The 12174-nt window shown below is 43.8% G+C and overlaps 4 protein-coding genes across 4 annotated transcripts; 3 read left to right on the top strand and 1 right to left on the bottom strand.

Moving 5' to 3' along the window:
• Positions 1-943: 943 nt before the first annotated feature.
• On the top strand, positions 944-2215 carry EAE97_003921 (uncharacterized protein; the record flags this gene model as incomplete). Its single annotated transcript, XM_038874433.1, has 1 exon — positions 944-2215. The coding sequence occupies one exon, from the start codon at positions 944-946 to the stop codon at positions 2213-2215; it is 1272 nt and encodes a 423-aa protein (XP_038735042.1).
• A 1188-nt stretch (positions 2216-3403) lies between these two features.
• Positions 3404-4446, top strand: EAE97_003920 (uncharacterized protein; the record flags this gene model as incomplete). Its single annotated transcript, XM_038874432.1, has 3 exons — positions 3404-3458; positions 3525-4037; positions 4112-4446. 3 exons carry the CDS (start codon positions 3404-3406, stop codon positions 4444-4446), a joined length of 903 nt encoding a protein of 300 aa, XP_038735041.1.
• A 302-nt stretch (positions 4447-4748) lies between these two features.
• On the bottom strand, positions 4749-5573 carry EAE97_003919 (uncharacterized protein; the record flags this gene model as incomplete). Its single annotated transcript, XM_038874431.1, has 2 exons — positions 4749-5494; positions 5546-5573. The coding sequence occupies 2 exons, from the start codon at positions 5571-5573 to the stop codon at positions 4749-4751; spliced, it is 774 nt and encodes a 257-aa protein (XP_038735040.1).
• A 451-nt stretch (positions 5574-6024) lies between these two features.
• EAE97_003918 (uncharacterized protein) lies at positions 6025-11425 on the top strand (the record flags this gene model as incomplete). Its single annotated transcript, XM_038874430.1, has 4 exons — positions 6025-6211; positions 6264-6625; positions 6762-11349; positions 11406-11425. The coding sequence occupies 4 exons, from the start codon at positions 6025-6027 to the stop codon at positions 11423-11425; spliced, it is 5157 nt and encodes a 1718-aa protein (XP_038735039.1).
• Between the last annotated feature and the right edge of the window lie 749 nt (positions 11426-12174).

The raw sequence follows: 12174 nt of genomic DNA, 5'->3' as shown, positions 1-12174 counted from the left end.
AGTTTCACCTACTGTCAATTAAGAAATTTTCCGCTCCTCCCGCAAAGCTTAGTATTATTCCAAGGTTTCCACTGGCGTCCGTTTCTTCCTTCAGTAGGCTATGCCAAGTATTTCGTCACAATTAGATTATATCTTTCGTACTGTTTTCCCGGACAAGAGAAAAGGTGGTTTTTCTGAAGATTCAGGGCTGTCAGATTCTCATGCACGCGGTTGGGGGTTGTCTCGAGTTTCGGGTGGAAGGATTTTCTGTCTTTAATTACACTGTCTTATCGAGCTTATTGACCCTGAGCTTACGCAGTATTTTTGAACTTCTGGATGGATAGTTCCGTTTGATATTGTGACCTTCTAGGAACGGTATTTTACGCTTGTTCATACAATTAGCCTTTTGAAGGGTCTAGTTTCATATTTCCGGGGAATCGTTCGACATGAAATCGAGTGCCTGTTCTTTGAAGAAATGGATTCTTTTTATATACTCTAGTCATTCCTCCAATCCTACCTTTCTACATTTTCTTGATTTCCTCTATCAAATGGTTGTATCTGACCAGCTAGCAGGAAGCGGCGAGAGAATTCCCCAGAAAATGATATGTCATGATACTGGTGGCGCAAAGGAAGAAGGATTATGAGGTTGCGCAGTGATGAGATGAGGATGAATGGCTTGCTGCAACTGAAGAGCAAGTCTAGACTCCCTTTTAATATGCCAAGTATATATGTATGCCAAGATAATGCTGTTATACTACTTCTTCTTCTTCACCAGTTCAAGCACTATATTCAAAAGCGCGTTCTACTTTTTGCGTTTTTCATTATCACACTCTTTACAATTCAATTCTTTGATTCCAATATCGGCCGGTCCTTACTTTGAATTCTCCAAAAGCATTTCTGTATCATTGCAAGCAAACAAATTAACTTTCTAAACCCAAACTTACGCAAATTGACATCTATCATCATGCAATTCTCCAAGATCTCCGGCGCAACTGCCGCTCTCCTCATCTCCATGATCTCCGCTTCCCCCATCGCTCTTACCTCCGATGTCGCTCAGCAGAGTGAATCCCACGTTAACCCTACCGGCTCCGTTGAACACTCCTTCAAGATCCGCCCTACCGGTTCCTTCACTGCTAAGGACCCCTTTCCCACCGGTACAGAAGAGGAGGAATCTAAATTCACCATTCACCCATCTGGTGGTAAGACCGAAGTCCACCACTTCCGACCATCTGGTTTCGAGTCTCATGATGGTTCCAAGCCAACTGGCCTTGCATCCAAGGCCCATGAAAGCAGCCAAGCTAAGCCGACTGGCCATTTCTCTAAAAGGGCTCTTGAAACCGATATTGTTGAGGGTACTACTGTGAGCAAATCCCGTAAGGCAAAGCCCACAGGAAGTGCAGTTCACGAACATGAAAGCAGCCATGCAAAGCCGACTGGTAGTGGAAAGAAAGAACATGTCCACCCCTCTGCAACCTCTGTCTTCAAGAACGAGAAACCACATGAAAGTGGACATGTAAAAGTATCTGGAAAGGGTAGAAAGGAACATAAGAGTGGAGAAGCAAAACCCACTGGAGCTAAGGAGCATAAGCCTCATGAAAGCGGACATGCTAAGGCATCTGGAAAGAACGACAAGGAACATGAGTACACTCATGTTAAGCCTACTGGTACAAAAGAGGCTTCTACTCATGAGTCCGGTAAACCCAATCCTTCTGGTGCCAAAGAACACACCCGGGTTCACGAATCGAGCTATGCTAGACCTACTGGGCATAAAGAGCCAGCTCGTGCTGTTGAGAGCGGACTCGTCAAACCAACTGGTACTCACGAGAGTGGACAAACCAAGCCAACTGGCAAAGGCGGCAAAGACCACGGGAGTGGACTAGCAAAACCGACTGGCAAGGGAAACAAGGAGCATAAATCTGGCCACCCCAAACCAACCGGTAAGGGAGGCAAAGAGCATCAATCTAAACACGTCAAACCTACCGGCACCAAAAAACACTTTCAAGCTCACGAATCCAGTCATGCCAAAACTTCCAATCGGAAGGAATCAGCTCGGGCTTTCGAGAGTGGCCATGCTAGACCCACTGGTGTTCATGTGCAAAAACCTGAAATCACGGGTAAGATTGAGATTGATAGTAAGACTTTTGAGTTCAAAACCGAGACGATGACCTTTGGAAGTAAGACGTTTGTCGTTACTGGGGTTCTGCCTGAGGAGACTGGGCAGTTTAATCTCCTTTAGAGATTTAAGGATTAGGTTGTTTTGATTGGAGAGATGGATACAAGCAATGTTCGTTTGAAATTGGTGATTTGGAGATGTTTCTTGGATTCTTTTTCTGTACTTTTGCAAAAACACTTTTTGGTGAGGGCGTGGAGGGAATATATTTCAGCGTCTGAGATGGCTGAGTTGGATTCTTTTATTTGAGGAAAAAGTTTAGTGGGATAGATAGGCATAAAATTTTGTATACGGGGATTTTATGATATTGAATATCCAAATTTGTGACTTTTGAGGTGAGAGTGTACTGTACACTCGGATAATGAATGTTGGTTGGGAAACGAAATGCCCATTGGACATATAATATCGCTAAGATATCATCAATTCACTTCTTTTATGATCCTCGTAGTTTTCGCCCTGTTCATGATAGTATTATATTGAAAACAATACAATGAGATGCCTTCTCATCAACCTTCATCACTGAGAACGAGAGCAGATCTGGCGTGCTCTTGAAGTATTAGTCCTCATAAATTCGGTTCTTTTGTAAAAGATTTCAGCTCCGAAGACAGTGAACAGAATGCATGTATAGGAATGGTAAATCTTTCACTCCGAATGGAACTGTTCTTACACTGAGAGATCAGGCTCGGATATAATTCCAACGTTTCATGGAAGCTTTTGAATTTGAGTTGGAAGTGTTAACAGCTAATCATTCGGAACCTTACTCTCAGAAGTTCAATATTTTTAGTTGATGAAAAAGTGGCTTTTAGGAACGATGTTGATTCGTTCTTCCGAATACGTGATAGATATGAGCAAAGTGATTGGTGGACTTCTCATGAAGATCACGAGATCGATGACCGGGGGATCAGCACCATCTGCATCAATAGAATCCTTCAAGCCCTGGCCGAATGACTCATTCCTCTCCCAGAATTCCTGACTCGTTTTTCCAACCTCGAGCCAACCCACTCTTTGCTCGGGGAAACAAATTGAGCTGGCCGTGAAGCGAATATCAAAATAGGGGTTATGCAGCTTTGACCAAATCGTGAACAGTACGTAAGCCCGTTAGTGACAGTGATCTATATTTGGCGTGGGGATTGATGAGAGGTTCAGATATAAGAAGCCCGAAGTCGACCACGGTGAAAAGACAAACACAAAACCATAACGAGGATACAATAGAATACACCTGTCGATAGTGAAATCCCATCTAACACTACCAAGATGAATCCAGTCAATGCCAGGCCTTATGAGCTCCCAGCTGATGCAACCTGGTTGAGTACGCTACTCCCCAACTATCGTTGCGAATTTAAGAAACCAAATGACTAATGTTTATCGTGAAAAGTTACCGGCTGCTCAACTGGAATTGGTCGCGCTATCTCGGAATTAGTTGCCAGCAAACCCAATCAGCGTCTAATTGCCACAGCTCGCAATCCATCCGACCTCGCTTACCTTCCCGACTCTAATCCTAATATTCTCAAACTTGCTCTCGACGTAACATCTGCTGCGTCAGTGAATGAAGCATTTGCTGCTGCTTCTAAGCATCTCGGCGACTCTTTCCATCTTGACATTGTTATCAATAATGCCGGCTATTCCCTTTCTGGAGATACCGAATCGGCGACTGAGGAAGAAGCGCATTTAGAAGTCGAAACATTATTCTTTGGTACAGCAAGAGTCACAATAAAGGCTGTTGAAGTTATGCGCCAGCATAAAGAACATCGTGGGGGAGTCATTTACCAGATTTCCTCCCTAGCGGGACTGTGTTCATTTCCTGGTAATGCTTATTACCACGCTGGTAAATATGCAGTTGAAGGTTGGACTGAATCTGTTGCGCGGGAAATGCATCCTGATTGGAATAGTATGTTGATAATTACTTTCATATTTCACTTCATTGTATCTTCTCATACAACTAACAAACGTTCAATTCACCAGTTAATTTTTGTATCATCGAGCCATCTGGTGTGAAACCCAATTTTGAAGGCCACAGCAAAGCTCACACTGCACCTCATCCCGCCTATTCTGCTCCTGATATGCCTGCTCGTATACTCGAGAAATGGGTAAACATGGGTATCAAGAGCGGTGTGGGTATGCTCAACCCCAATGGTATAGCAGAAACTATCTATGAGATAGCTAGTCGTGGAGAGAAAGTACCACTTCGACTTCCTTTGGGTCCTACGGCGTGGAAGTTGATTAGACAGAAATATGAGGGGTTTTTGGGAGAGTTGGATGCGGTCAAGGATATCAGTTTTATGGAGAAAGATACTTGACTCCAGGCGGCGAAATTTTCGAACTTGTGGGAAATATTTTTCATGAGAGTGCCGTATGATGGGAGAGATAAGGTGGAAGGGGTAGTAATTGACAGAGATTCAACAACTTTTCAATGCCCAGGCTTTTTCGTAAAAACATTGATCCGGTCCGACTTCTTTTTGACATTTCATCAACTTCACAAGTTAGGATGCTCAATCAAAATACATTATACAACGCTGTTATTATTACCGTCATCGCTGAATGGGCTGATATATACTATCCTCAATTCCTCGCCTCGCAAACCGACCCACACATAACCTGTTTAGTTCTCTGTTTGATTTTCTGCGCCCAAACTGCTCATCTTCATCTTTGTGCTGCTGGGAACTTTTCCCAAGGCTTTCGAAATATAATCTTTGAGGCTCCGTTTTCCTTCTCTGTGATGAAGTCTTTTCAAAAGTCCTTTCGATCTCCTCATTTTTATCTCTCGTTGCATGTTTACTTTAACTAAGCGTCTGACTAAATCAGAGGCCGAAAGTTCCTCTTGATGCCCAGACAGGTCTTCATCTGACCATCGAGTAATGGAAGGTGCTAGAGGGGTCCAGCTCTGATAAATCAACTCAAGTCTACCCCCCAAGTTGTAATCGGGTCGAAGCATATTGTCTTCTCCTTTATCCGTATCGGACTCGTACTCAGCTATAATGCCTTCGAGTTCATCATCTAAGTCATAAATCTCCTCTTCGTCTTCCTCTTGTATAGCTGGCAGATCAGGGCTTCGTGATCGTACATGACCTTGTCGAAACCGATCGAAGTCGATCTCGACTGGAGAACCTATGCAATAATCGTCGTCTGTATCATCTGACAAGTTGTCGTGGCTCAGATCGAGTGCAGGTGATTGAAGTGAAGTGCCAGAATTGCCGCTGGTACACGATTCATTTCCTTGTTTATATAATGATGGTGCATGAAGCAAATCATCACAAATAGCATTGAGCGAGCTCTTACATCGAGGCGATCGGACATACTCGTGTGATGTCAGAGGTTCAGTGGAGGGCGATACTCTGGTATCCGATTCTGGGGTGCTTGTACCATGGGGAGGTCATCCAGATGCTATCTTCTCGACACCCGCGTTTCTCCGCTTGATAATTTCCATTTTTTTCGATCGATACAAGCCGTAATATGCAGGATGAATCAGCTATGAGTGATTCTCTTGAAGATCGTATGGTAGAATATCGGAATGCAGATTCTGGTTCATATCAATACTGTATTTTATCTGCTTCGAATAGATGCAAAGAGTCTTGGTTATAAGGGGCGTTGAGGATTTTAATCAAAAGAAATCTGCCACAATGGGCCTCCCTCAACTGTATTTTGGTTCTGCTCGTTCCTTCTCTGTGTCAATAAATGGTTGTTCTTGGAGAAATCCTTGTGGTGCTTGGCAACAGCGAACAGTCGAATTTCATTGCATATAACAAAATAAATCTGCACACATAATCTATTCTCAATTAATAACATTTCAGGAAAATAATCTGGATGCCAAATTTCTATTACTTATCAGAATCATTATTCAATTTTTATTTATTTACATTGCATGATCAATTATTAATATGAGCGGCCACAGTTACATGGAGGGACTGGAGGCAATGAGCCACAAAGCACACTCAGATGGCATAGAATATAGTGCGATCTATAGTTGGTATGGCCAAACCATGGATCGTCTCCGGAGTGATGGCTCCAATATGTCTGAAGAGTTTCGATCACTGACGGCTAAAGTCGAGACATGGAAGCATTTCTGTTGGTGGGCTATTTCTGGAGAAATTTGTGTCGCACACTGATCTTGCTACAGGGCCTGATGAACCTTTCTTCGCGGGCGTATCATTGAAAGGCAACTCAAGACAATTATTTGAGTCCAAAGATCAAAATCGAATCGAAAAGCCTGTCAAAAACCAAACTTCCTCTTCGTCAGAACTGCATGCGTCGCAGGAAACTCTCACTACACTTTCACCAACTGCAGGGCCGTCAATACAACCCATCATACCAGATCCAAGTCGATCACCAATCGAGTCACGGCAAGGATCCCATGGCAATAGAAAGCGGGATCACAATAGGTATCTCAACGAGATTTGCGCAAACTGCAATATGAGAGGTCACATCTTGAGCTACTGTGTGGCTCCTGTGGACGAGTTTGGGTTCATCTCAGGTTGTCCGGTATGCAACACGAGGGGGCATTTATTTGATGATTGTCCTAAATCAACATTTACTATGGTTTGGGTTTATCTGGTTTTGGTACAAATCCCTGATATCTGAAGGTCTTCGGCATTCATGGCTGATTTTATGCGACTAGAGAAGAACAAATTGTCCTCCGATTCGTTGGTCTAAGGATATTCGTAACATACCACAATTCAGGTTGAGGACGCAGCACCCATGGACATACGAATTTTCGTTGAAGCAAGCAGGCAAATTTACGATATCATACGATGACTTTGGGAAACCGAAGGGATTATACCCGGACCCAGCATGGAAAACACCAGATAAAGTTCTCTCTCAAGCATACCCCCGCACGATGGATATAATATTACCAAGGCTATGGCATTTTCACTCGAGATTGAACCGAAAGTCGGCCGACCTAGGCCACAAGTTTGAAGTATTCCTAAAGTCGATGAGCGAAACAGCGAGTGATAACGAAATGATTATTTGTGAAATTGTTCGCTTGGTAGAAGCTCTTGAAGACATTTTAGAGTTTGAGTCGAAAGAAGCTAGAGGAGAGTCGTTGGTCATCCAGATGAGCAGTGATATCACGACAAAACAGGCTAAGGAGCTGGAATTTGAAGCAAAGCTGAATGCCTACCACGCACCAGAAGGTTATCGCCCAAGAAACCATGACTTATCTCCAGAAAATGAAAGGACCGTTCATTCGACCGAAGAAAAGGAAAAAGGCAAAGCGATAGATGTTCACAGTCCCTCATTGTCCCGCAGGTATGCAGAAGAAGAGCAGAGCATGTACCAAAACTATGGACAGAGTTATGCACCTGATAACCCCTTCAATGGAGGTACTTCGTCAAATACCTCAAGCAAAAACACACTTCGGTCTGAGAACTTGGTTGCTAGAAAAGTATTCGGAAGCAATCTCACTCCTGCTGTCGAAAATTACAAACGACGAGATTTAACATCTTTAGAAAAAGTTCCAGATTTTGTTCCTGTCGATACAGATACTCAGTCATATGGTCACAGTGAACAAGGAGAAGATCAACTGTCAAAATTTGCAGAATTCAAGTACGAACAATCTAAGGAACAGAAACAGTTGGAGAGGAGAATTTCCAACCTGAGGAGAGACCTTAAAGAGATTAATAGCTTCGAGAAGAGGGTGGAGATGTTGACGACCAAGCAGTGCAATCAACTCAAGATGAAAGAACTCAAGGAGAGGGAGTTGGGAGTGCTGTTAGAAATCCGTACTCGATACGTAATGTACCCCGAACCAACTGCTGGCTCGAATATCAATACGAGTAAAAAGCATCAATCTTTCGGAGCACCAGTAAAACAAGCACCTAGTCTGGAATACCCAGAAGATCGTCACAATAGCAGTAGCGGAGGCAGTAGTGACAGGAGTGATAAATTTTCAGCAAGCAAAGAATTGCCACCGGAAGGCTTCCAGGTCAAGCATCTTAAGTCCAAAAAAACTGGTCGGAGTCCAGCGATATCTACCTCATCAATACCAGGACACTCCCAAAGCTTTCCTTTCGCAAGCATTAGAAAGTCACCTCTGAGCTACGTTCAAACCGCACCAAGTGTAGGAGTCCAAGATTCAAACGGTAACAACGATTCCACGAGCCCTGAGAAGTTACCGTCTTCTCTCGTTGTAGAGCAAGACCCATATCCGGCATTGAACAGAAGACAGAAAGCTGAGAGTGTTTCGAAAAGGAGATTGTACCAATCATCGAGTGATGCACGAACAATTGCCCCCGCTGCTAATAAAATGACGATTATTCCCAGGCCACAGTCGCTGAGACCGAGTCAAGATACACTCCAGGCTTTGAATGAAACACAAACTGAGAGTCTCGAAGATGTGCATTCGAAGCCACCCACGAGTCCCACACAAGTAGCTGCATCCAGTTCCGAAAACATCAGCAAAAAAATAACAATCCATGAGTCTAAGGTATTAAATCACTTGCAACTCTCTGATGAGGTCAAGAATCAAACAGGGCTTATCTCCGGGCCCATAGAGTCAAGGAACTCACCAAAGTCCATTGCCAATAGCCAAGATCTGTCTTCAGCATCAAATGAAAAACAAGCTGATCATGTTACAAACAAAAGTATGGAGCTAGCTTCAAGGGACGCTCAGAAGATTTTCAAAGTTGACGATATCCATCAAGATACTATCAAGATGAAGGAAAATTACCCCCAGCAGAGCTCTCGACCATACATACCTCCTTTCAAAGCAAAGCTGATGTTAGCTTCAAAAGAGAAATCGCTTTCGACATTGCCACAAGCAAATAGTGAAGCACCCTCACCGATTTATAATCCACCATATCAAAGAGAAAAGCAATCACCACAGGACAGTGAACATCAATCATCGTTGCTGGAAGAAGCTACTGCAAATCACGGCAAATCACCCGCATCTGTTTATGTACCACCACAGATGAGAATCATGCAACCCACTTCAAAGGACGAATCACCACCTCCAATGACGCAATCTCCAACACATATTTTAGAGCCGAAACAACTACCGCCAACGAATTGTCCAATTTCGCAAAATCAACAACTATTGGACCCACAATCAGCATACGCGAAAAGATCAGAAAAACGGTCTTCCTCGACTCCACCAGATCAATCTTATTTAGAAGCAGATGACGACGATTCCATCTCTATGCCTCGGGTCCCAAAAAGCCCTAGATCTTCTAATCTACAGCAGAAATCACCCAGAACTATGAAGCGGAGTGTCAAGCAACGTGCATTATCACCTGATACACATCTACCAGAACCAGAAACCCATTTTTTGACATCATGTTTGAAGGAGACTGTTTCTAACCCTAATAATTCATTTCCGGAACTTCTAGATCCCGATTTTTTTGCTGATTTCTTTGATTGTGAATGGCTCAATGACAGAATCGATTTACCAATCCCACTGCCAGTTCCAGATTTCTTCCTATTGGATGATGAACTTTGCAATACTAAGGAACTAATAAGGTCAACAATCTCACTCCAAGATCCAAATATTTTCCTATTGGATGAAGAAGATGATAACTTTGAGGAATCGCTTGGGTCACTAATCCCACTACAAGATCCAGATATTTTCTTACTAGATGGAGAAGATGATAACTCTAAAGAATCGTTAAGGTCACCAATCTTACTTCAAGATCCAGATATCTTCTTATTGGATGAAGATTATGATACTAAGGAATCACCAAGGTCACCAGTGCCGCTACCCGATCCAGATGTCTTCTTATTGGATGAAGAAGACGGAAACTCTAAAGAATTGCTAAAGCCATCAGTCCCAATAATTTCACACTCTCGTCCCCACAGGCAGAGCAATGATGCAAGCCGTACAATGACCAGGGGCAACTCAGAAACCCAAGAAGTAGACAGAGCGGTGTCAGATGACATGTCAAAAAATGTATGTTTTACGTGCGACAAAGTAGGACACTACATAATTGATTGCCCCATGAGCTGGAGACTTGACCTATTGGTTCTTGGCAATTTTCCCTATTCGAGCTCATGGTACCGTGCCGGCTTAGGAAAATGTATGCAGGGTGAAGCTAATAATTCAGATGTCAACCCCGGCGCCAATGATCTTACCCAAACTTGGTCTGGGAACAGTTATCCGGTTGATACATCACTTCCTGGTAATTCTCCTGGTCCGAACCTACCGCATATTGCAAATGCAGTGGACCAGGTACAGGCTAAACCTAAGTCTGATCTCGATCCCCCCACTGATTATTTCTACCCGAATCAGTTAAAAAAAGGTGATTATTTATGCAAATGGTTACCTGAAAATTGGATCGAAATATCGGAGAAAGTTTCAAGTGATTTCCCTGCGGATTGGGCTCAAGAAGTGAGCAAGCGAATTGAGACTCGCTTTTGGGAATACCAGAAAACCATGAGAAATACGGGCTTTAATTTCAGTATTGGGAATTATTCAGATGATGAAGGGTCGGGAGAGGAAGAATCAGAAGACGAAGAAATACCCGTGATAGTTTCCCGACAAAAGAGCGCTGGCTGTAGCCCTTTGAGGGAAACTAAGAAGGAAAACAGAACGAGACCCCCGGTTTCAACTGAAGTGACTGCCGATCAAACGGGTCATGATTATAATTTGGAGGAGAGAGTGAGAAACATGCTGACAAGGAGATCTCCAAGAAACCCCCACGCATCCAGAATTACGAATGGTACTGGAAGCGTCTACCCTGCTCCTGGCGAGTGGCTCTGTCTCTCAGGAGAATGTCGAGAATCCAACACCCCCTCATCTATCATCTGCAAGAGATGTTCCCGTCCGCGCGGAACAAGAGGAGTAGATGGACGAATCGAGATGTTCCAACCCGGGGATTGGATCTGTCCATTTCGAGATTGTGCGCGACACAACTACGTCAAACATGTGATCTGCAAAGGCTGCGGCAATCGATCCAAAGCTCCAACAGCAATCCCTCTTTTCTGGAAATGCAGCTCCTTCGACTGCGGCGAAACAAACGATAACGGCGTGGTCCGTTGTCGCAAATGCGGGAGTCCGCGGATTCTCTTTCATAACCCGCCGTCGCGAGCAACAGTCAATGCGTTCCATGCCGGTGATTGGTATTGTGGTGCATGGGGCTGCGCAGCGCATAATTCGTCTCGCGATATCAGCTGTTGGAAATGTGGCGGGACGGATACTACGCTCGTGGCTCCGGGTCAAGTGGTTAAAAACATACCGGCGAGTGGGTATCTTGCTCCGCCGGGCTGGAATTGTATGATCATGGGCTGTGGCGTTTATAATACGCTGAATATTTTTAATTGTTGGCAGTGTGGGAATCCTCGGGCTGATTTTTTTCGAGGTCCGTTGGGTTTTTGATATCGATACTCGATACGTGATTTCTGGTTTTACTATAGTAAGAGCAGGACGATGTGGAATCGAAAGTAGTTTGATGCACGGGAGTATCGTGGATAGGAGGTACGCAATAAAGCGAAGCACTTTGGTTATGAGCTCATACATGGAAGCTACGTCATCCCCGAAGTAGAATTACACTCTATTCTCAGACCAACCACTACCCGACTCGCACAAACCATCTATAAAGCCACATCTAGTCCTCACTTCCCTTCACTTCACGTCAAACATCTCACCTCACCTCATCTCACCTCAAACATCTCAAAAATCTCGAACATCTCAATCTTCAAACCCTCCAAGCGATTCCTCCCTCCAAGCGAAATCAAACCAAACCAAACCAAGCGAAACCCACCCCCTTCCCTTACTAAAAACTCAAAACTTCAGGATACACAAAAACAGCGAAAAACAGCGAAAAACTTCTCACCTCCTCACTCACCTCTTGAATACAGACAGAACAAAGTAGGAACTCAAGAATTGGAAAAATCAAGAATCAACTTTCTGTACTTGCTTCAGAGAAGCACAGCGTAGCGCAGCGTGGTATTAGTATTTGTGTAGGTAGTGTTATCGTGGTATATACAGCGTAGCGTAGCGTAGTGTATATAATAATGATAATAATTGTACGACTCGAGTAATCACCCCTTGATCATTTATGATCTCGCTTATTTTTCTTTGGCTTCTCAATTCATCT

This window comes from Botrytis byssoidea (genome assembly GCF_014898295.1).
Source record: "Botrytis byssoidea strain MUCL 94 chromosome Unknown BBYS_006, whole genome shotgun sequence".
Taxonomy (NCBI): domain Eukaryota; kingdom Fungi; phylum Ascomycota; class Leotiomycetes; order Helotiales; family Sclerotiniaceae; genus Botrytis; species Botrytis byssoidea.
The sequence above is the reverse complement of the archived record's forward strand: the minus strand, read 5'-3'. Positions and strand labels throughout refer to the sequence as shown.